This window comes from Mauremys mutica, chromosome 3 (genome assembly GCF_020497125.1).
Source record: "Mauremys mutica isolate MM-2020 ecotype Southern chromosome 3, ASM2049712v1, whole genome shotgun sequence".
NCBI classification, from domain to species: Eukaryota; Metazoa; Chordata; order Testudines; family Geoemydidae; genus Mauremys; species Mauremys mutica.
Genome location: NC_059074.1, coordinates 154,630,836 through 154,658,087, shown reverse-complemented (window position 1 = coordinate 154,658,087; position 27,252 = coordinate 154,630,836). Strand labels below are relative to the sequence as shown.

At 43.1% G+C, this 27,252-nt stretch overlaps 1 protein-coding gene across 1 annotated transcript in view; it reads left to right on the top strand.

The window, feature by feature from the left end:
* The window catches only part of ALK (ALK receptor tyrosine kinase), a 576,734-nt gene that overhangs the window by 224,960 nt on the left and 324,522 nt on the right, over positions 1-27,252 (top strand). The window contains exon 4 of the mRNA XM_045010420.1: positions 17,971-18,172. Within this exon, the coding sequence (XP_044866355.1) occupies positions 17,971-18,172 (202 nt within the window). The remainder of the gene's footprint in view (positions 1-17,970; positions 18,173-27,252) is intronic.

Sequence of the window (27,252 nt, the reverse complement as noted above, 5' to 3'; positions counted from 1 at the left end):
AGAGACAAAGGAAATGCATTTTCTGAATGAAATGCAAAAAGTAAACAAACAGCATAAATGGGCGTAAAAGTAAAATAGATTATTAAAATAGAAGGAATTGTACAAAAAATAAAAAGACACTGGGCAACATTTTCAAAAGCTCCTAAGTGATTTAGGAGCTTAATTATCATTGTCATTCAGAGAGACTTAAACTCCTTAGGCACTGTAAGTCAGTGGGATTTAGGTTCCTAAGTGACTTTGCTTTTGAAAATTTTACCGAGTGTCTCTTTAAATTTCCAAGGAGTCACTCTTTAGGGTTGTGTTCCTTATGTACAGGGACAGGAGTTTGCAAGTTTAATCCAGGGGAAAGGTGCTAGTCTGATGGTGAAGTTCTGGGTATATCTACAGAACAAGTACAGCACAGCAACCATAGTGCAGGCTTCACTTATGCTACCTTACCACTGCATCTTGTTCCTGTACCAACAGTGGTAATGGAGGTGGCATGGGGCCACTAACTGAAAATAATTGTCAGATAGAAACAACTTTCAAACTCTACCAAGTACTGGCCTGGATTTGAACCAGTAGCGAAAGGCTTCATCTCCTATGTCTAAGCCACTCTGTCATCTAGTCACCTTGTGTCAGTCCTGTTATCTGCTGGTTACAATTACTGAGTTAGAACTAACATTTGGTAAGAGTCTGTCACAGGGGTGTCAGATGCCCAGCCTACCAATGAACAGGCTTCACTGAAGGGAATGAGCCAACCCAGGTCCACCTGGGGATAGTTAACTGCCTACACAGCTGGAAGGAAGGCAGTTAATTAAGGAGCTTAATAAAAGGCTCTTGAGGAGAAAGGAAGCTCCAGAGTAGGGGAGTTCCTAGGGAGCTGCCTGCACTAGGCAAAAGCTCTCTGGGCAGGGAGACTTGGGAGAGACCCTGAACAAGCAAGGGAAAGCCTGCAAAATGTTCTCCAGGCAGGGAGACTAGGAGAGACCCTGAACAAGTCAGGGAAAGACTGCAGAGCTCTCCAGCAGGGGAGAAGCCTGAGGCCTTACAGCTGAAGGAGCTGCTGCTGGAAGGTAGAGACTTTTGTTGTGGACCTTTTTTTCTCTGGAGTCTGAGGTAAGAGTCTTTAAACCCTTGTACAAGTGCTCCATTCAGAAGGCTTAAATAAAGGGAGAGATACCCCTGTAAAGTAGAGTGCTTGGCTTCTTGACTGGGCTGCTAAAGTGACATCACTGTTACCTACTTAAGGAGGGGGTGGAACTGAGGCAGACCACTTAGGCAAACTAGGTGGCTGCCTAGGGCACCTAGTGGTTGAGGGTGCCTAAAAGCCCGCTCAGGTGAGGAGGTAGAGTGGAGGTGGGGAGGGTGGCCCACAGTAACAGGGGGAGGCCCACACAGGGGAACTGCTCCCCACCCCACATCACCTCCACTCTGCCTCCTCTGCTGAGCACACAACCCCTGCTCTAAGTCTCCTCCAATCGGTGCCACAGGCCTGGGAGGGGAGGAGAATTAGAGCAGTGCCAGCGTGCTCAGCGGAGGAGAGCTGGGGTGGGCTCCCTGGGCGGGGTTGCTTCTGTGGAGGGTGGGAACTTGCAAGGGGGGGTAGCTGTTGTGAGGGGGGGCTCCCCAGGTGGGGTTAGCTGCTGTGGGGGGGGGGGCTCCTCAGGTGGGAGGGGCAGGTGGGCATGGTTAGCTGCCATAGGGGGGCTGGGTGCAGGGGTGGCACAAGGTGAAAGTTTTGCCTAGGGCGCAAAACTTCCTTGCCTCGGCCCTGGAGGTAGGCCACAGCAGACCCACGCGTAGGTGTAAGGGGGTGATCGGGAGGTGGTGATGTCCCTTCTAAAGGGGCCCTTTGAATAAAGACAGCAGTTTGTTATCTAGAATCATTTGATGCCAAACTTAGAATGTCAGTGAGTGAAAGATAAGCTAGCAGAAAGAAGAGTCTGAACACATGAATGTATCTCCTTACCTAATTTCAGTAAGAATGGAAAGTGATTAAGGATAGTTAGAGTCAGTATCTTTAAAACAAACAATGTCCACAGCTTTCTAGTTTTGACTCTCAGCGTCTTTTGTACTTTGGTATGGGGAGATTTCTTGTGTGTCCTTTTTCATATTCTTTTTATAGATTTAAAGAAAGGAGTGTGTGTGGGGGCGGGGGGTTGGACTGACTACAATCAATTCGACTTAATTGAATTCTAGGGAAAGGTTGTCCCTGCATTCAGGGCTCCATGACCCCCCAAGTTCATTACTGGAGGGGAAAAAAATCACTTTGTAAAAGTGGAATTGATTTAAAGAGCATCCTAAAGGCAGGATTATAGCAGATGCAAATGAACGGCATGTCCCGTTTGGTGGGCGAATCTCCCCAAGGCTAAGTTTTAATGTTTCAGAGTGAAAGATATACAGTCTTTAATCCATAATGTTCAAAGGCCTGAACTTCTGCAGTCTTTACTCATGCAAAACCTACATTGAACCCCAGGGGGTTTGCCTGTGTCAAAAGAGTAGGATATGGTTTCATGCATTGGAAAAAGTAGTGGCCTTGATATTTTAGTGAGGTTATTCATTTTGCACAGAGCTCAAAAGTATGCTAGGAATTTTAAAGTGGTCCTTTCCCCAAAGATATTTTCTAATTCAGTCATGATATATCCCAAATAAGGGTAACAAACAATGACAAGATAGGTTAACGGTTCCCAGTCTGATGGGGAGGAAATATGACTTTGTATTACAGGGCAAACATTTTGATTTGTGGAACTGATTCCTCTTACTGTAAAATTCAATATTGATATGGCCAATATTGTCTCATTGTGCCCTTGTACTCCCTCATCTGTCTGTATCACCTCATCTTATACTTCCATTGCAAGTTCTTTGGAACAAGGACTGTCTTTTTGTTCTGTTTGTACAGTGCCTAGCACAAAGGGGTCTTGTCCATAACTGGGGTTCCTACAGTATGGAAATACAAACAATTGGATGTCTTTTCCAACCCCTCCTTCATGTGGGCCATTTCTGTAGGGTTTTCCAACCCCCGTCAGCTACATAGAGAATTAAAACACATTAAATAGCTAGCCAACAAGAACCCCATGAAACTAATCAACTCAAATGATGTATATTGTGTGAATGAATAACCACAACACTGGGAGCCAGGTGTGTTACTAATCCTGGCTGTGCCACTGTTTACTGCATGACTTTGGGCAGTCACTGCACTTTTGTGTCTCAGCGTTCCCCTCTGTAAAATGGATTTGGTATGTTCTGAGGATTAATCTGACACTGATTGTATAATGTTTTGACCATACAAAATGTTAAGTGCCTCAGTGAGTTAGGCACCTAAGACTTTCAAAAGGCCTTTGTCTTAGACTCCTGTGGCACTTGGAGGCTTTTGAAAATTTTGCCTATTCAGTTCTTCTACCCAACATTTGCCAGTGTCTTTCTCCACTCTTCCCTTCACTAACACACCATAACGTTGTTCTTTTTGTGGTTGTCTTGGTCTAATTTTGGTTCCTTAAAGTTTAAATGTTGATGGCTTAAGTGAAACTGAAAAAATTTCCCCCTTCACACCTTCCCAGTATTTCATATTTAGTTCAAACAGTTTCTCAGAAAAATTAAGTTGAGAACTTGCTGTCATGGGAGATTTGATAGGTGAGGCTAGAAAACATTCAAAGGGCAAGGTCTTTCATTTCCAGCATTGGCCAAGCCCATTGTGATCTGTTTGCGATTATTCCTACGTTTTTAAAGCCAGAATGTACTGTTGTGATCATCTAGTCCAGGGGTGGGCAAACTATGGCCCACAGGCCGCTTCTGGACCATTAGATGTTTTTATCCAGCTCAAGGTTCCACTGGGGAGCAGGGTTGGGCGCTTGCTCCGCCCACCAGGTGGTCACCAGGCGCAACTTCACTGTGTTGTTTCTGGGCTTGGAACCCTGCCCCTATGCGGCAGCCCCCCCCCCATGCGGCAGCACGCCCAATCCCCTTCCGATATCCTACGGTCCCACCCTTGAGAGCCTTGAAACCACCTGGGGTCGCACCTGTCTCAGCTAGGGTGCCTCCACCCGTGGCAGTGCCTGGTACAGCCACCTTGGTGTCATTGCCAGCAGGGCCCCTAAGAGTTCCCAGTACTGCCCCTGTAGAGCCCCCCCTTTGTCACACCCCATGAGTCCCTCCTCCCCCTACCTCGGTAACATCCCTTATAGAGCCCCCTCCCCAATACTATACCCCATAGAGTCCTCCTCCCACACTGGGCATTCATGGCCCACCATACAATTTCCATACCCCGCCATACAATTTCCATACCCAGATGTGGCCCTGAGGCCTAAAAGTCGGCCCACTCGTGCTCAAGTCTGACCTCCTACATACCATTGGCCATAGAACCTCACCTAGTACTTTCCGCCTCAAGCCTATAACTTCTATTTGAGACAGAGTATCTCTTTTTTTATAAAGAGATCCACTCTTGATTTTAATAATCCACCACATCCCTGCATAAATTGTTCCAATGGTTAAATACCCTCTGTTAAAAAGTTGCCTTTTTCTACTTTGACTATATCAAACAGCAGCTTCCAACCACTGGATCTCATTGTGCCTTTTTCTGCTAGTAGACATCACTTTAACCTATCAGAAATTTCTTCCCCAGGTAGATACTTGTAGACTATGATTAACTCCTCTCTGAAATCTCTTGGATAAACTGGAGAGATTATTATATAGACACTAGATGTCTCTTTGTGCTGTATAGGGTGACCAACAAACATTGACCCTGGTAAATTAAGGAAACAGACCTGGAACAAAAGCTGTGGGAAGCTTATTTATCTGTAGAAGTACACCTCTACCTCGATATAACTCTGTCCTTCGGAGCCAAAAAATCTTACCGCATTATAGGTGAAACCATGTTATATTGAACTTGCGTTGATCCACCAGAGTGCGCAGCCTCCTCCTCCCCCCAGAGCACTGCTTTACCACATTATATCCAAATTTGTGTTATATCGGGTGGCTTTATGTCAAGGTAGTGGTGTATTAGTTTTCTTTAATGAACAACTCCTGGTTAAGAAGAACTATGATCCCATATATCATGGCATGGAGAAAAACAGAAGGGTGAGGATTTTTCAAATGTCCAGAAAAGTTTGGATGTTTAATTTGAGAAGAGGGTTTGGGTCATCTCTTCTCTAAAGATAAGCATGTCCTGTAAAATTCAGATATAGATTTAGAAGTCCCCACAGTCTCGGGTATGTTTTGATCCAATGGTTTTGTTCTGCTCATTGCAAAGATTCATTTCAGAATCACTGTTTTGAACACCGCCAAACTCTGACAGGTGACTTGGATCAGGCACAACCTATTACATCTGAAATGGGACACCCAACCCCAGTGTCGCTAACTCTCCCATGAGTAACACAATTTTGGTCGGGGCTGGAGCCAGTCTCTCAACAATGGGAAAAGCTCCAACCCTTTCACCAATTTCATCCCTGCTGAGGAAAAACACTCTGGCTGCTCTCCCCGCATCCTAGGGAGGAGCAACCAACTGGAGCATCTGCAGGAAGCAGAGAGCTCTCCAGCAGTTTTTGGGTAGGAAAGGATGGATATGGAGCTGCCAGCTAGAGCTGAGTGAATTGTTTTTTCAGTTTGGTAGCCAAAACTGAAAAATTCCCTAAACATTTGGTTCATTGCAAACCCAAATTGATTTGTTTGTGTGTTTCTCTCTGAAACCAAAAAAAAACCAACAACTTTTGTTTGGAATATCAATTTGAGTTGACACACTCAGCCCCCATGAACAATGGGTCAATCTGCTCTGTGTTCCTCTCCCTCCCTGTAACATTAGGCCTGGAGAAGGGAGTGATGAGCCCCCTAGAAGTGCCCTCATCAGCCCTGGGAAGGGGGAAAAGGGGACCCGGTAGCAGTTGCCCCTAGGGATGGAAGAGGGTAGTGAAACGTGGCTGCAGTAGGGGACAGAATCACCTCTCTGTACACATCTGGGGACTTGATAATTGTAAGAGAGAGGCATGCATGTGCACATGCTCTGGAGGTAGATAGGGCAGTTCAGAAAATAAGGAAAGGCACAAAAATTTTAAACGTGAATTTTAGGGCCAACCTCATGATTTTGAGGGGGTCTGACTCCGGATTTCTGAACTCTTGTGGTTGACAACACTGCAGCCTTTACTTGTACAGCCAAATCCTGACACAAAACAGGAGGATATGCGGATGAGTATATAGTATTGATTTTTACTCCTCTCCTTCTGCACGTCTCATTCTCCAAGGGAGTAACTCACAATAACTGCTCCTTGTTAGATGAGGCGGATAGGGACGTTGCTGCACAGTCTGACTTGTTGCAATGCCCAGTCTGTTCCAGCAATGAGTCAGTTCAGAAACTGCGTCTCGGTTGTCGTCAGCCTCCTTAATTTTAAAGCTCTTAGCCTGCGGAGCATAATGAAATAAGCATGCTCAAAGGAAAAGTGATAACTAGAGGTACAGCATTAGACTTCCTTTCTTATTCTCCCATTAACGTGCACACAGGGACAGTGAAGCCTTTAGAACAGGGGTTCTCAAACTGGGGGTCAGGACCCATCAGGGGGTCGCAAGGTTATTACATGGGGGTTCCTGAGCTATCAGCCTCCACCCCAAATCACACTTTGCATTTATAATAGTATTTTATATATAATGTTTAATTTATAAGGGGAGGGGTCGCACTAAGAGGCTTGCTATGTGAAAAAGGGGTCACCAGTACAAAAGTTTGAGAACCACTGCTTTAGAAAGTGTATCCGCTGCCTCTTTGTTTGTATTGACAGAACAAGCATACTAATTAGCTTTCTCTGTTGCCTCTTCTTCCCAGTGCAAGATGAAGCAACCTCTCCTCATCTGTTCTCTGGCTTTGGCTACACTTGCATTTCAAAGTGCTGCCGCGGCAGCGCTTTGAAGCGCTAAGTGTAGTCAAAGCGTCAGCGCTGGGAGAAAACTCTCCCAGCGCTGTCCGTACTCCACCTCCCTGTGGGGAATAACGGACAGCGCTGGGGCTTTGACTACACTGGCGCTTTGTAGCGCCGCAATTTGCAGCGCTGCAGAGGGTGTGTTTTCACACCCTGCTGCAGCGCTGCAAATTTGTAACTGTAGCCAAGCCCTCTGAATGGCAGATGAGAGTGACTTGCTGTTTGTCTTTGTCCGTAACAAAGGAGAAAAAGCATGATAGCTGATCTGTTGTGCAAGACTGAATTATTTAATTTTTGTCAGTCACTAGGAAGGTTTAATTTCAGTGTTGAATTTTAAGTTTTTAATTAACTACTTTTTTCAGTTCAGTGCTTCTCAGCTGGGAGCAAACTTGCTACTGAATTATTTAGGAATTGGGCCACCACAGCATCTGGTTCTAGTTCCCATTACTGAAGGCAATATCTGGAAATTTAAATTTTCCCCTTTTTCTTTCTCTCTGCTATAGAAATCTTAGTCTCAAAGTCAGTTTTTCAGATTGTAAGCTCTTCGGGGCAAGGGTGGTTTTCTTTTATGTATTGTCACAAAGCTCTGTCCTTGTCTCCATGGGTCCTGCATTTCCTGATGGATTTCACTAATCACAGAGGCTCATTGTGACCCTCCACTTAACCCTTCTCTCTCTAGAGACAAGGGTCACAGTCGTCTGAGCCATTTTCATCATAAGCCAGCGAGGGAGGCAAGGAGAAGCTATCCTCCCTTGCACAGTCTGTTGTCTCCCAGTCTCAGTGATTAATCATGGGGGCAAAGAGGGGGAGCCCAGGCCCACTCTCTACTCCAGGCTCCAGCCCAGGGACCCTAATACTATCAACTATGGTAGCAGACCTTTTAGGAATAGGACACGTACAATTCCCTGGGCTACTTCCCCACAGCAGCCCCCGAATTCCTCAAGCCCCACTTCACCCTTACCTCAGGGCCTCCTTCCTTGTGCCTGATATGGTGTGTACAGCTCAATCTCTCCAGCAGCATAACTTCCACTCACAGCTCCTGACATGTGCACCTACCTGACTAACTGGGAGGCTTTTAACTAGTTTCAGCCAGCCCCTGATTGGGTTCAGGTGTCCCAGTCAACCTAGCATCCTCCCTGCCTTCTGGAAAGCTCTTAATTGGCCCCAGGTGTCTTAATTGACCTGGAGCAGCTGCCATTTACTTATCCTGGTACCAGGGATTTGTTTAATCTGGGGCTAATATCTATCTCCCACTACTTTTCTATAGCCATCTGGCCTTGCCCTGTCACAGTATGTACAGCACCTCAGTCTCTGATTACTATGGGTACTAATGCAATACAAACCATAAATAGTAAGGATGGAAAAACAGGCTTTTATAGTCTTTAACTGCACTATTCTTTAACTGTACGGCAACACGGGCAAGCTGTGAATGAGGCTATGTGTGTCTGAGTTCTGATGCTTCTCCCTTATGTATACAAGCTTTAGACTCCCTTTTGGGTGATAGGTGGGGGCCTTGATAGGGATTGGAGTTTATTTTTCCCCCTTCATCTTTTCAAGTTGATGTTCCTGGAGCTCTGCCAAAGTTTGCAAGGATCATGGCAAATAGGTTGTCAAATGCATGAAGGGATTTACATGAGTAGCTGCCTTGTACACAAAAGGAGTGTTATCTAGGGGAATTTCCTTGCAAGGTCAGCGGGAGAAGAGCCCTCCTTGATTTTATATCTTTATTTTGCTTTAAATAATTCCTGAATCTTTATCTTTATATTTAGATAATTAGAAATGACTCACTGGGAGTTAGTGTGAGATATAGTCAAAGCAAGGGCCTAACAGTTGGGGCTCTAGGATTTCATTTCCACTTTTGGTCATAGGCTCATTTGAATCATACAACATTTTACTGAACTTCTCTGTGCCTCACTATACTTATTTGTAAAATGGGTATAATACTACAGCTGGTATGAATTTGTGATGGTTAATGAGCATTCATTACTTGCTCTGACATTATGTGAAACGTGCTACATGCCTACAAAGTACTGTATTATGGGTGACATCAGGGCTGCCCAGGGTGGTGGGGCAATTTGCCCTGGGCCCTGCAGGGGCCCCCACGAGAGTTTTTCGGGGCCTGGGCCCCCGGAACGTCTTCTGCTCCGGGTCTTTGGCGGCAATTCAGCGGCAGGGGGCCCTTCTGCCCTGGGACCTGCCGCCGAAGACCCCAGGCCCCCTGAATCCTCTGGGCGGCCCTGGGTGACATCAGGCCTCATTGACTTCATTAGGTTCAGGATTTCACTCTGTTACTGAAAGAATAGGAATAGCTCTGCTCAGTGGTTTGTAATAATTCATAGCAAGCTTTCATCATGTCTCTTAGGCCATAATGCAGCAAAACATGTAGGCACATACATATCTTTTAGTAGGTGAGTCCCCCTGATGTTGGTGGGGATATTCACATACTTATAGTTAAGCACATTTCAGTGGTTTGCTTTAGTGACTGAAATATCCCCCAGCTAACCTTAGACAATCAAGAACTACAGAGATCCATACCGACGTCTTTTCTCAATGCTGCAACCTGGATGACTTTTTTGCCTCCACCTCTTCCATCATCTGTTGCCTGCTCCCATGTCCCTGCTTTTCAAAGCTGCTGTTTTATAGAGCTCCATTCATTGTCTTGACATTTTTTTCTGTACAGCCCCAATAAACATTGACTGTTAATAGTTTTTAAGGCTCTAATTTAATCTGGTGCAGTATTGAACTAATATGCAAAAGGTAATAAAATCCTTTTAGTAGTAAGATGGAGTTTATGTTCAGAATAAAAATCTATCAATTTTGCAAAGGGTTATAAAACTGCTGCTTTATAACGGTGATCAGATTAAGTTAGTCTGTCTTTGTTTTGAGCTTTGCTTTTCCAGACGATAAGTTAAACTAACAAAACTATGGCCTCTGGTAATTAGAGAGGAAATCTCTCTGAATTGCTACTTGTGACACTTTAATCTAGCTTGAGTCTAAGGAGACTCACTGGGTGTATATATAATTTGGCTTTGGTGTATTGTTTTAGTTATTTTCTTCAAGTAACGCAATCTGCCCACTTCATTATAAATTCTCATGCTTGCCATTATTTTTTACTTTTGCCCTTGAGCTCACTGGCCTGTTTAGTGGCTATCACTGTATGGTAATAGACTCATAGACTTTAAGGCCACAAGGGACCATTGTGATCATCTAGTCTGACCTCCTGCACATTGCTGGCCACAGAAACTCACCCACCCACTCCTGTAACAGATTCATAACCCCTGGCTGCGTTAGTGAATACCTCAAATCTTGATTTAAAGACCTCAAGTAACAGAATCCACCATTTACTCTAGTTTAAACCTGCAAGTAACCTATACCCCATGCTGCAGAGGAAGGCAAAAAAACAGGGTCTCTGCTAATCCTTCCTGACCCCAAATATGGTGATTGTTTGGACCCTGAGCATTTTGGCAAGACCCAACAATTAGACAACTGGGAAAGAATTCTCTGTAGTAACTCAGTCTTCCCCATTTAGTGTCCTATCACTGGTGGTTGGGGTTGTTTGCAACTAGCAGTCACAGATTGGAGCTCCCACGGCATGTAGCCAAAGAAGAGCATGTCACGAAGGAAACAAAAGCCAGTTACATGCCGTTGTAGGCAGTCTCATCATACCTTCCCCTCCAGAAACTTATCAAGCTCAGTCTTGAAACCAGTTAGGTTTTTTGCCCCCACTGCTCCCCTTGGAAGGCTGTTCCAGGTCTTCACTTCTCTGGTTTAAAAACCTTCACCTAATTTTGAGCCTAAACTTGTTGATGGTGTTTATATCCATTTGTTCTTGTGTCCACATTGGTGCCTAACTTAAATAACTTCTCTCCCTCGCTGTTATTTATCCCTCTGATGTAGTTATAGAGAGCAATCCTATCTCCCCTCTGCCTTCTTTAGCTTAAGCTAAACAAGTCAAGCTCCTTGAGTCTCCCTTCATAAAGTATGTTCTCCACTCCTCTGATCATCCAAGTAGCTCTTCTCCACACTTGTTCCAGTTTGAATTCATCTTTCTTAACCATAGGATGCCAGAACTGCACACAATATTCCAGATAAGGTCTCACCAGTCCCTTGCATAATGACACTAATACTTCCCTACCTTTACTTGAAATACCTTGCCTGATGCATCCTAGGATTGCATTATCCTCTTTCACAGCCACATCACATTGGCAGCTCATAGTCCTCCTGTGATGAACTAATACACCCAAGTCTTTCTCCTCTAGGGTGACCAGATGTCCTGATTTTATAGGAACAGCCCCAATATTTGGGGCTTTTTCTTATATAGGCACCTATTACCCCTAACCGCTGTCCCAATTTTTCACACTTGCTATCTGGTCACCCTGTTCTCCTCCCCTGTCTCTTCCAACTAAGTCCCCATCTTATAGCAAAAATTCTTGTTGTTAGTCCCCTAAGTACATAACTAAAATGCAAATTTAGTATAATACCCTTCATCCTGAAGAGCTTTCAAACAACATGAGGTATTGACTTCAGTGAAGTCATATCTGTTTACAGCAGCTGAGGATCTGGCCCCATAGGTACATTGTAAGGAGACCTAGCATCCCCTCTGTTAACGCTTCCCATTAAAACCCCCTTGTTTTCCACTAAAAAAAGAACAGGAGTACTTGTGGCACCTTAGAGACTAACACATTTATTTGAGCATAAGCTTTTGTGGGCTACAGCCCATAGCCCATGAAAGCTTATGCTCAAATAAATGTGGTAGTCTCTATGGTGCCACAAGTACTCCTGTTCTTTTTGCAGATACAGACTAACACGGCTGCTGCTCTGAAACTTGTTTTCCACTGTAACTTTTTCTGTTTGGGCTGAAATCTTCCATGCTTGGTGTCTGCTTCAGAGAGGTCCCTTAAAGAAGGTATGGATATATTTCCCTTGTTTATAGACACGAGATCATTCACCAGAGCAACCAGTATGCTTCTACTGTATCCTGGTTTGAAGACTGACTGGAGGAATCCAGGATACAAGCAACTGAGAGGAGGATTTGATGACTGGTTTTTGTTAGTTTCTCAATTAGCTTGCTTTAAAAAAGGGTTAGAATCTAGGTGGCAGCTGGCAAAGTGTGTAGTGATGGTTACTTTAGTCCACCCACAGTGCCTGTTTTTACAATGGATGATAATTCTCATCAAGGGTGGTGTTGACAATTAGAAGGGATACTAAATGCTCTCTACATTCTTCTACCAGCCAGAAAGGGTGGGATCAGAGTTGCAGAAGGTGGTTCTGCTGTCAATGCTTCCATCTACATGTGCACATGTTGGACAGAAGATGCCTTTCTAACTTCCAACCCTGCAGACTTCTTCTGTTCATCCTGTGCACATTTGATACAAAAATCACCAAGAGGGAGCTCTGCTATGCCCTTTGGAAAAAGTTACTTTTCCAAGTAAGATTGCACTTTAAATGGGGTGGGATTAATGTCTCTAGCACAAATAAAGTTGTCTGTAACCTCACTTCATTGATGTAGCCTCTCTGAGTGGCAAAGATGAAGTACTGCGAAATACCCAAAGGTTAGCATGGGGTCTAGGTAAATTTTGGTTGTACAATGAGCAATACACCTTCAAAATAATGGACAATTGAGACAGGTTTCAGCTGCGACACAGAAATTGTCTTAGACGTTTCACATAATGAGCAAAAAAGGCAAATTCTTGTTTGGAGCTCTGAGTGAGTCTGCTCTCCTGAGCTTGTGCACTCTTCACACTTCATGGATAAAAATGAATTTAGTGCTCATTATAGATTCCCAGTGCCCAGCCCTGGAGTATTCATTTTCTCTCTCTTGCATATTTACAGATTCAACCAAAAACATCTCATGGTGCATGCTTCTCTACCAATGTGCCTCAATCCTATTCTGAAGGGACCAGTTTTGAGAAATGAATTCACACTCCTTGAACAATCACTCACTGGTATCTCTAAAGGAAAAGTGGAATTTCTGTCCAGTAGATTAGGTCTGTTTCACCAGTTCAGTTCACACAGGCCATCAAACAGCTGCCAGGTGGTAATGATTTTGGTCTGTGTCTTCTAATGCATTCTTATCTGATCAGTGTAAGTCTTTTCATTTGTAAGCTCCTGGGGATAAGTGCTGTGGTTTGTTCAACATTTGTGTCCTGTATTGCCTGAACACTCTGACAGTGATGATTCTTAACAAGTAAATATTACACCTTCAGTCCCAAATAATCCCGGCTGAATTTGAACTAGTGAAGACAACAATATGCCATTACTAATCCCTTGAGCCATCATTCCCTTCTCACAGTATGAATTTTAAAATGCTGGAAACAAACCTCCAACCATTAGGCAGTAATTCTTAGTGCAAGATTTATTCATCTATTGAATGTTGCAATCATCAGGGTGCTCTAAATACACTTTAATGTCAGTTGCAGTAATTCTCTTGTGCTTATTCTTAAATATCTTTTCTGTGCAAGGTGTGGAGTGACAGACAATTAATACAGACACTGTAAAAGGAAATAACCAACAAAGATGTAGAAACCAATTATGAGTTGACTGCAAATATTAGAAAGGTGGAGAAATTGTGCAGATACAAATCAGAAGCCTGAGCAAATTGATATTTAGGACTTTCCCATAGTGTGTCTCGAGGAGGTGGACATGCTGGGGATAGGGGGAAGTTTAGGAGCTGGCATTACAAATGCAGACCCCTCACTATTTAAAACAAAGAAACCCAGCTGAGTAATGTTGCTAGCATATAATCACTCTAACTCAAAAATTGCACTGTTTCAGCTGTGTGTGTGTGTGTAGTATATAGTCTGTGAAGCACTTTGAATCTCTCTGGATAAAAGGCACAATTACATTATAAAGTATTGTAATGAAAATGTGTGAGATGTCTACTACTGCCCTCTGCTGGATAGAATTAGAATGGCTCAACCAAGTGTCATAAACCTTAATCTGCAACAGCTAGAGGAGATTTTCTGTTAGCTCGAGTAGTAGTGGCTCATTTTCTTGGTGCAGGAGACTTTGTCCCACTGCCCCCATATAGTTCTGAGTGATCCTAGTGATGGAGCAGCATAGTGAGAGTCATGCAGAGCTAAGTGGCCCTAGATTTGAGACACTGTATTGGTTATATTTATTTAGGGGATTACATCTATTCAATCCCAGCACTCAGTTGGCATGATAATTAGTGTCCACTCTAGTTTAAGTGGTGACAGCAGGCTTCTTCAATGTCTCACTAGTGAGTATACCATATCCTAAGATGAAGCATTAGTGTTTTAATTAGCTTCACCAGTTGCAAACTCTTCACCTCACCCTTGAGTATTAAATATGGGTTACTGCAATATACCAGTGCTTTATTAATTTTTTTAAAATCCTACAAGTGGTAGAACATGATACTGACCACTTGTTCTATGAAGGGCTCTTTCATCTCAGTTTATATTCCCTAGGTGCCCAACTAACAGTAGAAGTTTGTTTGAAGCTGCAGTGCTCTTTCTTAGTTATTCACCCTGCAAGATCCCCGAGAGCCTCATTAGAGCTGTAAGCTACTAAAGGAAAATAGCAGTCCAAGAAAATTACTGATGAAACCTTACAACCCTAAAGACCTACACGATGATCTGAGATACAGTTTGCCACATGGACTTCCTCTTGCTGGAGGAATACTGAAAACTGATAAACAGATTAGGACACAGTTTTACCTGGGAACCCACCAGGTGGAAAACAGTATATTTCCCTCTCATTCCCAATGAATAGGCAAACATCATGGCTATATAATGGCTCCTTAGAAAAGTTACAATCCATAACCTAATAAGAATTTTAGACACATTCCTAATGATTTACTGAATTTACCTGTAATCATACAGGTCTGACATTTTGGACCCATCCTTAATGTGTATTAATGTGGCTTTGAAAAGGATCTGCATAATGTTAAATAATAAAATTGTGCAGTCTAAGGGCTGGTATATGCTACAGAGTTAGGTTGACTTGACTGCATTGCTTAGTACTGTGAAAAATTTCACTCCCTGTGTGATGTAGTTGATCTAAGCTCCAGTGTAGACTCTGCTAGGTCTATGGAAAAATTCTTTAGTTGACCTAGCTACTGCCTCTCAGAGAACTGGATTTACTAAAGTGATGGAAGAACCTTTTTCATAGTAGTAAGTGTCTATGCTACGTTTGTGTTGCTAGTGTAGACATACCCTTAGTAAGGGGTAGACTTAAATGGCTAGATGTATTATGGAAAGATGGGGTCTTCCTCTGAGACATCGGGTATTAGTCACGGAAGTAGGAGCTAATGGACCAATGTTTTGTTCTGAAATGGAGAAATCTTATGTACAGTCTGTTATCAGGGATCTTTAAAATCTACAGTGGGATACACATTTTGCTTCCAGAATCTGCTGTGTGTGTTCACAGCAAATCACTTCTCACCTTCTGGAAATTCCAGAAGTACCACAGCCAAACAGAATTCTGAGAGTGCTTCCCTGAGTGTTTATGGAGTAGAATAGCAGTAAGTGCAGCACTAAGGTAAGTGCAGCAGACAGTGACGTTTCCCTTGAGGGAATTGGCTTTCAGAAACCAAGGTATGTTTACATCCTCTAAAAATGGTACATTACAGCTCCTGTGCTCTGTTTGTTGAGTAGCCTCCACAAAAGCACATTAAGAGGCTTTCCCTAGTGTGTTTTTTGTTCTGGTCACAAGAGCACTGCTCTGGGGAGGATGGGGAGGTTCTCCAGCATGACTCTCTACCCCCTCACTTTAGAACAGTGCAGCATGGGATTATTCAGTGCAGCTGCCACATAGCACTGTCTGGACTGCTCCATCGGTAGGGCTCTGTAACCTTCATGTGGTCAGAACTGCACACTTCAGTTCATAGGTAGAATTGAGCATAGGTGAAACAATAAGCAAGCGCTTTGGTGGAGAAAACCCTGTTAATAATAGTCCAAAGGAAGGAGAGTAGTGACTGCCTAACACTTACTGGTTGCTCTGAGGTAGATATCTTTTTTTCCTATTTGAAAGTCTCATTGACATTCTAAGTCTAGCCTTGAGCCTGGGCATGAGTGATGCTTGCTTGGAAGCACTTTTCCTATACCTACTGTAAGTAAGCAGTGAAGGAACCAAAACTGCCTTCTAATTTGTGGTAGCTTTAAAATCCTACTCCCCATCACAAGGCAATAAGATGAGCAAATGGCCCCCTGAATCTAGCAAGTTATCAGCAATTACTGCAGGGTTTAGTGTCTTTCTGCTGCGAGTAGAAATCTCTGCTCTCTTTCATGTCACTGTGATCCCAGTGTTCTTGTGGGGGTGGAAAAATAAAGCTGAGATTTAATGCTGTAATTCTTGTTGCTCTCAACCACAGAGAGAGATGGGAAAGCACAAGGGTGATAGATACAGTTACCATCTCTTTACTGATCAGCCAAATAAATAAACTCCCTTAAACTTTAGGAAATGTATTTGGTCCAGGTAGTAAGGAGACTTGCACCTCCTTATCTGACACTAAAGGAACTAATAGTAATTCATGGATTCACTCTTTCTCTCTACTTGGCGCCCATGGAATCTTCTGTCATGAGGGGACTATTTCTGACATTGTACTGCCCAATCCTGCTTTCAGGACAAATATTTGCTAGCTAAAATTGATGTCAAGTATATGCTAGCTAACATGCCTCTGGAGACAGTGTTGTCAGTGCAATGAACTGGGAGTCAGGACACCTGGGTTCTAGTCCCAACTCTTCCACTGATGTACTGTGTGTCCTTAGGCAAGTTGTTCAGTTGAAAATTTTCAGAAGTGCCCACTGATATTGGGTGCCTAACTTGAGAGATTTAGGATCTGATTTTCAGACATACTTCCCTTTATTATGGGTGGTTAGCATTTGGAAAATCATGCCCTTGTCTTACACTGGGCATCTGAGAAAGCAAATCACCTAACATTAGTGAGCACTTTTGAAAGGACTTCAGCCTCTTTGTGCCTCAGTTTCTTCCATCTGTTAAATGGGAATACAGAACTTGCAGAGTTATTGTGAACATTAATGCCTACTTTAGAAAGCTTTTTGATGTCTGTGGTTTAAAGCCTCATGGGAATGCAAAGCAGAGGCAATGCGTGGGGTAGGGGGGAGACATGAGGTCACGTCCCCCCCCCCCCATTTGCTGCTTGGCTTGTACTGAGTGTGCTCACATGGACTGAGCATGCTCAGTCCCATCTGCTGAAGCCACTGCCCTTACTCTGCCCCCCCACTGTCAGGAAATACGGGTCATCTCTAGTGCAAAGTAGTATTGCCATGTTCTCTCACAGGGGTAATGAGTGCATATGGTAAACCAGAAAATGTTCTGTACCAAAGACTGGCTCCCTTTTCTGTCTGACTAGTGCTTGTTCTATGGAATATTTGGTAAATTGGTATCTGCCAAAAGAGGGTAATTTTGCTTACTCAAGGTGAGCTTTAATCTGCAGAGAGTTCATTAGCTCTGAACCCCTGGATAAATCTGAGATGTTATTGAAATAGGATTAAACGAAGGTAGTCGATGTACCAGATAATAATCAAACCTTTCATGTGGATTAAGTGCATATAAAATTAATATGTCAGAATAAATGGCTGAGGCAATAAAAATATCAAGCATTTATCCTGACACAAATGGCTTTGAATATACTTTATGGTTTATAAGAGAGCACAGCTGATGAATTTGTGCTTTTTATTTATACAGGAAACATAATCACTGTAAGCTTTGTTTAGAGTGTGAATACAAATGGGGCCACTGACAGAGCTCTAATATAACCCAACCTGTCAAGCTGGGACCCTATTCCAGAGAGATCAGAGCCATTAACTTTGGATCTAAATCACACATGAGACATTTTGAAGGGGTGAAGTCCCCAAGCGAATCTCTCTATTAGGAAAACTCTCTCAAATGTTTTATAAATCCTAATCTACTTCAGTCACCTGTAGATGTAGTGTTTTCCCTGCAAAATTTTCTATGGTATTGTCCACTCTGCATATATTTTAAATGTCAAATCATTGCTTCAGTTGAGTACAGATTGTCAGTCCACAGCATTTTACAAACTGCTTCCTCTATCTGAGGGTCTGAAAAGCACTGTTTTAAAAAACTCTTGTTTCCTTTTTCTTTGTAGGTTCATTCCTGTTCCTCAATACATCAGAAAGCATGAGCCCCATCATCTTGAGCCCCTGGTTGAGGAGCAGTAGTGAGCAATGCACTATTCAGGTGTCTGTGTACAGGCATCTCCAACAAAGTGGGGACTATATTGCTCGACTTCTCCCTGCTGACGAAAGTAGCAGTGAAATCCTGTTGACCCCAAGTCAAGAGAAACATGGGTAAGTCCCCTTTCCAAACCAGAATATTGCTTTTTATGGTTTTGATAGTACATTATCAAAAGAACATTGTATTGTGGTACAAGGCCTGTGCACTTAAGTGGTACGTATGTCACACCATGCTCCAAGGTGCATTTAAAACCTGTTAATGCACTTGGATCTGCTCCCGTTTCAAAGAGGACTAAATCACCTTCAGCATGATGCACAGGAACATCCTGTGGTCCACGGCAGGCTACTGCAGAGTAGATTCACGCCCCAGCTTGTGACAAACTAAATGTTCCTGCAGACAAGCCCTATATTTTGTTTAGTAGAATCATTATGCTGTTTGCATCAATAAATGCATATTTATGGTAGCATTCAGTTGTTACACAATTTTTTGTTGTCATGACCACAGCCTGAAATTTATCTATTTGTTGTCATGAATTATGCATAATTTTACCATGGCACAATTGTATCTATGCTGATTAGCCTCTGTAGATGGCTCAACCGCCACTAGAGCGGGACAGAGGGTCACACAAAGGCCTAGTGCGGGCTCCCTGTATGGGGTGATTTTTACCCATTGTACCCTAGTTCCAGATAATAGTATGCCTATGCAGAGCTACAAGGAGCTCACTCACTCCAAGGTTCAAAGCCACCTTCACAATCTTTCTCCCATACCTATTCCCCGTTCCCTCCACTACTGTGCTTAGACTGTGCAAAGAGCCTTCCACAGACTGTTTTCACTTTTGGTCCCTTAACTGTGTGCATGTGCATATTATTTATACAGACGCTCCCCAGATTATGCAAGACCCAATTTACGCACATCCACACTTACGGAAAAAGTTCCATAAACTAGAAATAGGAGGGTGTGTTTTGTGGTGATGGTTTTTTTGTTGGGTTTTTTTGGCATAATGGTCGGAGATACATTTCCGACTATGCAAAATTTGAGTTATGCAAGGCGTTCCGGAACGCTTGTGTAAATCGGGGAGCATCTGTACACATGTTCGTTCTTTTTTTTTTTTAAAGAGACAATTGTCTCTTGCATCACCAGAGATTTCAGTGCCATTTGTCAGGGAGAGTGTTAGATCTTTCTGGGCTACAATTGGATGAAAAATTTCCTCGTGTAATTAAGATTAATTGTCAGTGACATCTCAATTTGTCAGACTTTCTATGTATTTTCTTAGATTGTGGTTAGCAGCAAAACAGCAGGCACATAGCTGAACAAATGTATTCTGAATTGTTAAATGTGCTGGTGATTGTTTAATTTAGAATTTAATCGGAATATTTGTGAAGCTAACATTCCCTCTGTTCTACTTATTGATTTTTACCTCTGTGCCCCAGAATGTGCATTAAGAAGCATAATTTGTACCAAGCATCTTAAACTATCTTTGTTTAATGTAATAGATTAGAGAGAGTGATTATTATATCAAGTCCTGCTGGCTTATGCCAGTAACAAGTCATGGTGATTGCCTGATTATGGGGTAAAACAAACTCAATGTTTTCTAGTAACAAAAGGAGAATGTGCAATAAAAAATCTGACAGGAGACAACCTGACTCACAGGAGTGGGCTGAATGGTTGTATTTCTACTATTATGCATGGTCTTTAAAACTGAGGAGGAGAGCTAGTGTGCAGCTCTAGATCGTGCTTAGTTCCAGCAATATTATCCAACTTGTAAATTACTCTTGATGTCTGGGGAAAGGTAATTAGGGGAGCTGCAGCAGCTGTCTTCTTCGCCAGCTCTTTGAAAATGCTTTTATTCTGTGTCATGGCTAATAAACATGCTTTGTGCAGAAGTACAGCTTATGTTGGCAATGCCACTACTGCTTCACATTTGTAGGGCATACTATTGTGCTAAGGTGCTTTTGCTCTACTGCACATAGGCTCTTTAACTTTTGTTTTCACCATTACAGTAAGAAAATGTTAAGAATAATTACATTTGGGGGTGGGAGGAAAAGCATGTCTAAACTATTGAAACAAAGTAAGTGTGTGTATGTATATGTGTGTGTATGTGTGTGTGTGTATATATATATATATATATATATATATATATATATATCACTGGCATCTGCTGGAGATTATCAGAACCGCTCAGCTAGATGCCCTAGCCCCTATACTGCTAACAGCGAATGGAGCATCATCTTGCTGAAGTGGTGGGGACCTGTTCTTTTAGAGCAGGAGGATCTGAGTAGTATCTTGGCTGTTGCTGCAAAGTTCCAAATTGCCAAGTTATGCATCCTAGCTGACTACCAATTTGATAAACTATATTAGCATATATACCTGTCTTTGAAGCAACAGTGCTGGCACTACAGCAATTCTTCACTCAAACCTCTGTTTATGAACTGAAGGCAGCCCAGTGTGGCCCTACAGATGGCTTTCCCAAGGTGCGTATATCTGATTCTGTCCACTCACTTTTCCCGAGTCTCAGGCAGAGCAAATTCTTGCTCTTCCTAATACAGCTATCAAATAACCTACCTTTCATGTTTGTAAAGTACCTATCACCTTGGTGTCAAATGGAGCAAGGAGCACTGAGTAATTAGGACAGGCTCTATTAAGAACCTACACAGAACAGAAAATGTTATACCATGCTCATTGCAAGGTTAAGATTTTGGCACAGGAATTTTTATTAAAATTCACAGGCAGGACACAGACAATAAACCATAAGTCTTGGAAGCCGGAGCCCTGCAGTGCAAGGCTGAAACCAAAGCCCATCAGGGTGGGGGAGAAGGAAGGGAAGAGAAGCTGGCTGCCTGAGCTCCACTGGCCCCTGGGGGGCTGAAGTGGGAGTCACAGAGGTCTGTTAAAGTCATGGAATTCGTGACCAAATCATATCCTTACTCATCACCATTGTATGTGAGCACCTGATTTCCCCTCTGCTTTCCTGAAGGGTATAAAGAAGATGAGCTGCCAGGATCTCAGCTCTGTAAGTGACAGCGGATCCTCCCAGCACCAGTGGGAAAAGCTCATTTACTTCTAGTAGTCTGCCTCCAGTTTTTTTTTTCACCCACAGATAACAGTACACCCAAATGATGGTAATTAGGTGTCTAGCTACCTGACTGCACCCTGAGATTACCTGAAAATCAGGCCCCATAATAGGTAGAGACTACGTTTTAATGTACTTGAAAGGCAGCCTGATCATACATTAATTTCAGGTCAGATTTTTCTCATCTCTCAAGCAGCTCATAGTGTCAGCTAGTATCTCGCCCCCCCCCCTTCCCCCAGCCTGAATTACACACATTATATCTGATAAGGTCTTCACAGATCATTTACAGGAGGGAGAAGAAAGTACTGTCAGATACTACTTTTTGATTAGGGGTTGAGCCAACCAACCTGAGTGACCAGACAGCAAGTGTGAAAAATCAGGACAAGGGGTGGGGGATAGTAGGAGCCTATATAAGAAAAAGACCCCAAAAATCAGGGCTGTCCCTATAAAATCGGAACATCTGGTCACCCTACAACCAACCAAAGCTGCTGCTTGGCAGCTTGTGGAGTAGGCATTAAACAGTAGCAGTAGAAGTGTTAAACCATAAAACTTTTTTAACGCTATATGGGAGGAACTGCCCTCCTCATTGCATCCAATATGCAGTTTGCAAGCAAGATCCCAGCCTTGCAGTCCTCATGCACAATGCTCTCATTGAATTTGATGTATATTCTGTGTGCATAAAAACTGTTGGACAGGGTAAATGATGCTCTGCTCACCTGCTTTCACTGCCTTTTAGAGTGGATTGTGTACTCCATGGACTGTGGAGTCATACAAACTGCTTGATCACAGAATAAGAGTCACTACATTACACTGATTATCACGTGTGTTGCCTGTTGTATTTCTTGCTTATTTGTTTTATTTGGCTAAAGTTTTCTTCCTTTTCATAGGAAGAAAACTAGGTCAGTTAAGCAGATTTGTATAGCAATGCATTTTGATGGGATGGGGAGGATGGAAGAGCCCCTGTGGGAAGAATGGGTCAAGAATGATGGACACTTTGAACAGTGCATGGATAATGGAGCTTGGCTTCTGAGGCTGGGAATAGGCTGAGAATAAAGAAGCCTCTTCACCTTTTATGCAAAAGCCCTAGGCAATATAATCATAAATAACTTCACTATAGAATGTTTGTAACATCCTTTATAAATTAATGGAAATTACATCCCTGTTCAATAACTCTAGGATGTGTGTTTTTAAGTCATATAGTGATAGGCTCCCATTCTCCACTAAATTCTGCAGGTTTTTGAAGTAACTTTAGTAGAACAGTATTGGTTGAATTACTATTGAATTCTATAGGAAGTTTCTGTGGGAGTGATATATTACTGTACACTGTTGGAATTGGATTTGTTGTGCAGTTAGAGAGCTAGTTGATTTGACTTTGTGGATTCATTTTTGATGCCAGTCTATTCTGTCTTCTATTGTATTGCTCTGTGGTCTCTCAGCTGGTAAAGAATCAACTTCAGAAGGGAAGGAGAATCTGTGCAGTACTTATTGATCCTTTGTAATAAAGAAATCCATTATTCCATCTTGCTGATGCAATTCCTTCCAAGGGTACTTAGCAGCTTCTGATTGTACCAAATGCCACTAGCCATAGGTACTGTATTGTTCTTTTTCTGCTTGCATAATGCTACAGGCAATCCTTTCTCATCAACTTTTTTAAAGAGGGATTTCTTCTCTTAAATATTGCAGGTGAGGAGATGGCATTTGTTTTCGAAGCATATTTAGCTAAGCAGTATATTCTAGCAATATGAGAATCTACTGCAAGTGAGGAACTTCTGGGTTCTAAATCTGGCTTTGTCTGCTGACTCACTCTATGGATTTAGACAAGTAATTTCACCTCTCTATCTGTGTACCCATGATAAAAAGCACACAATTTAATAAAATACATTAAGCAGTCTTGTACAAACACGCAGAAAACTGCCACATAATCTCCCCCACAGCCACGTCTCATCTCTCACTTAACTTCATTTAACCATCACCACTCCCTTCTCATCCTGCCTGAAAAAGCCTAGGACAAGGGTGGGTCTTGATTTTTACCGATAATTTAAATCTGAGCTGTGGTGACACTGGGCAAGAAGTGAGCTCCACAGACCCAGGGCCGCCCAGAGGATTCCGGGGGCCCGGGGTCTTCGGCGGCGGGGGGCCCTTCCGTTCCGGGACCCGCCGCCAAAGTGCCCCGAAGACCCGCGGCGGGAGCCCCCCCGCCGCCGAATTACCGCCGAAGCGGGACCCGCCGCCGAAGCGCAGCCCGGTCTTCGGCGGTAATTCAGTGGCGGGGGGGGGGGGGGTCCCCGCCGCGGGCCTTCGGGGCACTTCGGCGGCGGGTCCCGGAACAGAAGGGGCCCCCCACCGCCGAAGACCGGGCTGCGCGTCGTCGTCGTCGTCGGGTCCCGGTCCGCTTCCCCTCCCCCTCCCGCCCTGGCCTCAGCCTCTTACCCGAGCGCGTCTCCGGCGGGGCCTGAGCTCCGTCCCGCTCAGAGCCGCGTGGTGAGGGGGCGGGGCTGTAAGCTCCACACCGAGCGGAGGCAGCTGCCCCGCCCCCTCCCCATGCCGCTCTGAGCGGGGCAGGGCTCAGGCCCCATTGGAGCTCCCAGCCCCGCCCCCTCACCACGCGGCGCGGGGCTCAGGGGCTCAGCCGGAGACTCGGCGCTTGATGCGCTGAGGCTCCAGAAGAGGGGCGGAGGCGGGAGCCTCCGCTCTTCTCTTGGGGGCCCCTGCAGAGCCCGGGGCCCGGGGCAAATTGCCCCCTTTGCCCCCCCTCTGGGCGGCCCTGCACAGACCATGGATGACTCCTCACCCAGAGCACCCTGCTGCCATCCCAGTTTAGATGTAGTCACAAGACAAAGATGGTCTTGTGGTAAAATTACTGGATTGGAGCCAGGGTTTCAGTTCTCAGCTCTTCACCAACATCATATGTAACCTTGGGCAAGTCACCTACCCTCTGCGTGCCATAGTTTTCCATCTGTAAAATTCATCCCGTGTCTGTTTTGATTGTGTGGGGATTGCCTTTTACTAGGCATATTTACAACATCTAGTTTAATGATCTTGCTATGCATATACATAACAATAATGTCTAGAGCCTCAGCCAATCTTGGGAGTCATCTACGATTTTCATGTAAAATAGTGAAAAGAGAGGCTTCTCTTAAATAAACAATTTGATGTCTAAGCATAAATATCTGAACCGAGAGGCTGCAGAATGCACTACTTAAAAAATGCAAGAGAACACCTAAATGTTTAAGGACAAAATATGATAGACTGTTCCCTTTCTGGTGTATGTAACTTCAATTGAGATGGATTTCACTGATAGATGTCTGAGCAATAAGTGAAGGAACCTCCAGCATCTGCCGGATTTGACCTTAGAGACTTGAAGTCTGAAGGTTATTTCTTGTAGTAGTTTCTTTTTATTTAAAAAAAAGCTGTACTCGTCTCTTTGATAGCTCCACAAGCTGAGAAGAAAGAAATTTGCATTCTTGATGCCCTGCAGCTTAAAAGAAATGCCCCCTTGTTAGCTCCTTTTGTTGTTGGTAATATGAACCTATATGATGTCTCACCCTCTCTCCTCCCATAAATATCTCCAACCACTTTACAGCCACATAGTAAGGGCTTGTCTACACTAAGCTGAGCCACAGAGAGGTTAAGATCAAATTTTTCACACTTAGGTTCCCAGTTTAGCACCCAAATCTGTATTGTGACCCCAAAATAAGTGACCTGATTTTCAGAGCCACCAATTGAATGTGTTTTAAAGTCTGGGATTTTTAAAGTTTAGCTCAATTTTGCCAAACCAAGAGATTCAGATAGTTCAGATAAAAATCCAGGTATTTGGGTGTTTGTTGAATGTAACCTGTTTAGCAGTAGATCTTCAGAGGCTGATTTGTGATTAAAAAGGGGATGGGTGAATTCCAATCAATTGCAGACAGAAAACTGGATGTGCTGTAACTTTTCCAGTTCTGGTCTCCTCCAACCAGCTATGAAGAGACTCAGCCAATCTCTCAGAAATTAAACGCAAAGGAAAATCGTGAGACTTTATTCTCCTTCCAGGCGAAACAATCCTTGGCATTGCTGGGGAATCCACTCTCTTTATAACATATTCTTAGATTTGGAAATTCTGTTCATCTCCATCTAACTTTTTTTTTAATCAAAATCCCTGCCATAGTAAAGGAAAAAACATGACTATGTCTAATGAGGCACCTGGAAGTGTTACCTGCTTGCTTATTTTCAGTGGCTAAAATGACTGAATTCATAGTCCTTCAAGGGCTGCTAGGGTGAAATACAGTCCTTCAAAGCCTTGTGTGAAAGCATAAACCTCATGTACAAATGCCTCAAGCCATGAAAGAATTAAATTCCAATGAGACTCAGGCACTAGATTATGTAGATTAAGTTGTCACTTTGGTATTGGAACTATGTCTTTAAATACGTTTGATATATTTCTTAAACTTTTTACTGAATTTACTGCTGGTGAAGTAAAGTACTGGATTGCTATTCCTACAGGCAGAATCCCAGTTTATTCCCAGAACTGGTACAGCATGGGACTGCTTATGAAGGTTCCCACCTCCTACCTGGTCAGTTAACCTTAACCTTAATTAGAGCTAGGCATATACCTCAGTGTTCCATGATGATTCGCTTGCATAAAAAAGAATTTGCACTGGTTGTGTTTGCACCCTGTTTGTATTAGTTTTTTCTGTGGATTTTTTAGCTAATGAGTCTGCTGGCAGGCATGCTTGTGGAAACAGCAAATTTTAAATGAATAATATTAGTGGAAAATAAGTGTTTTGAACTCATTAATTTGAGTATTTGCTCTGGAAACATGATACTGAGAGTCCGTTTGCATAGGTATGGCATGCATTATTATGGTATCCTGTCCAATGAGGCAACAGAAATTAGATCATGTGGTCTATTTGTCCAGTCAAAACCAAACCTGCTTGATCTATTTGTCCAGCCTGGGAAGGTTGAGAGCCACTGTGCAAGTATACTCTAACGGATCTGACCACTAGGAAATTGTCCTTTCTGTTCAGTCCAAAAATTTCTTTGCTTCATTTTATCCTCTTACTCCTAATGATACCGCCTTAGATCACTCTAAACGATTTCTTTCCCACTTTCAAGTACTGTGCATGAAAATGTTCCCCTCACTAACATTTTTTTTAAATGTTTGTGTCCATCAAAATTATTTGCAGAGTTCTGTTTGGCTGCAATATTTCTGACTTTCCAAAGTCTTTTTTTTCTTTGATCTATTTTTTTAAACTCAATTCTTCCTGTTTTTATAGATCTCCTGTTCTGCCTTTCTAGCTGAGGGTTATAGTTTGGTTTAAAAACCCTCCTCCAGTCATCCTGTGCTAATCTTTACATCCCTGCACTGGCCCCTTTTGTGTTTTTTATATCTGTTTAGACAAGCCAGGATTATTTTCAGTTGCATTGTCTTTAATGGTTCCTGCATTAAATGTTCCTTCGCCATATAAAATTCCAATCAGTAACTCTAGGACACTTAGTCTGGTTTCCTACAGCCAAAATACTTCCAGCATTTCATTCTGAAGATTAGGCAACATTCCTCATTAATACTGCCAATCTTTTCCCACATTATTTCTCCTGTCCTTTTTAAGTAAGCTCTTTCTCATTCTACCATTAGCAAAGTTTTATAACCAGCTGTAGTATAATTGCTCTCTATATCTCCTAGCTAAGCTTTTCTTTAAGAATATGCTCCTGGGTTCTCTGGAATCAATTCTGCAGCTGTGCAACCCTGGGGTCTGGTTTTGACAGCTCTGTCTTAGCAGGGCCAATGCTGCTGAATGCATAGAAATCGCCTACCTATCCTAGGTAAACCAGGAATGCTGCAAGGAGTACAGTAGACGATTTACCAAGTACCACTCTTCCCTGTGAGTCAGCCAAGAAACTATAATCCAGTTAATGCTGCCTACTGGACAATATACAAACATGAAGTCTTGCACCCCTTGCAGTGGCTCTGAAAGAATTAGTGTGGTGTTAATTCGGTGGTTTTGTTTTATACTTTGTAAGGGGCTTTGAGATCTTTTGGGATGAAAGCACTACATATGCTTTAGAGGTCAGAATTCACTAATTTCTAGCCTTAAAAGAATAAAAAATGAAGCAAGGAGTTTGCAACAGAGACTTGCAAAAGTT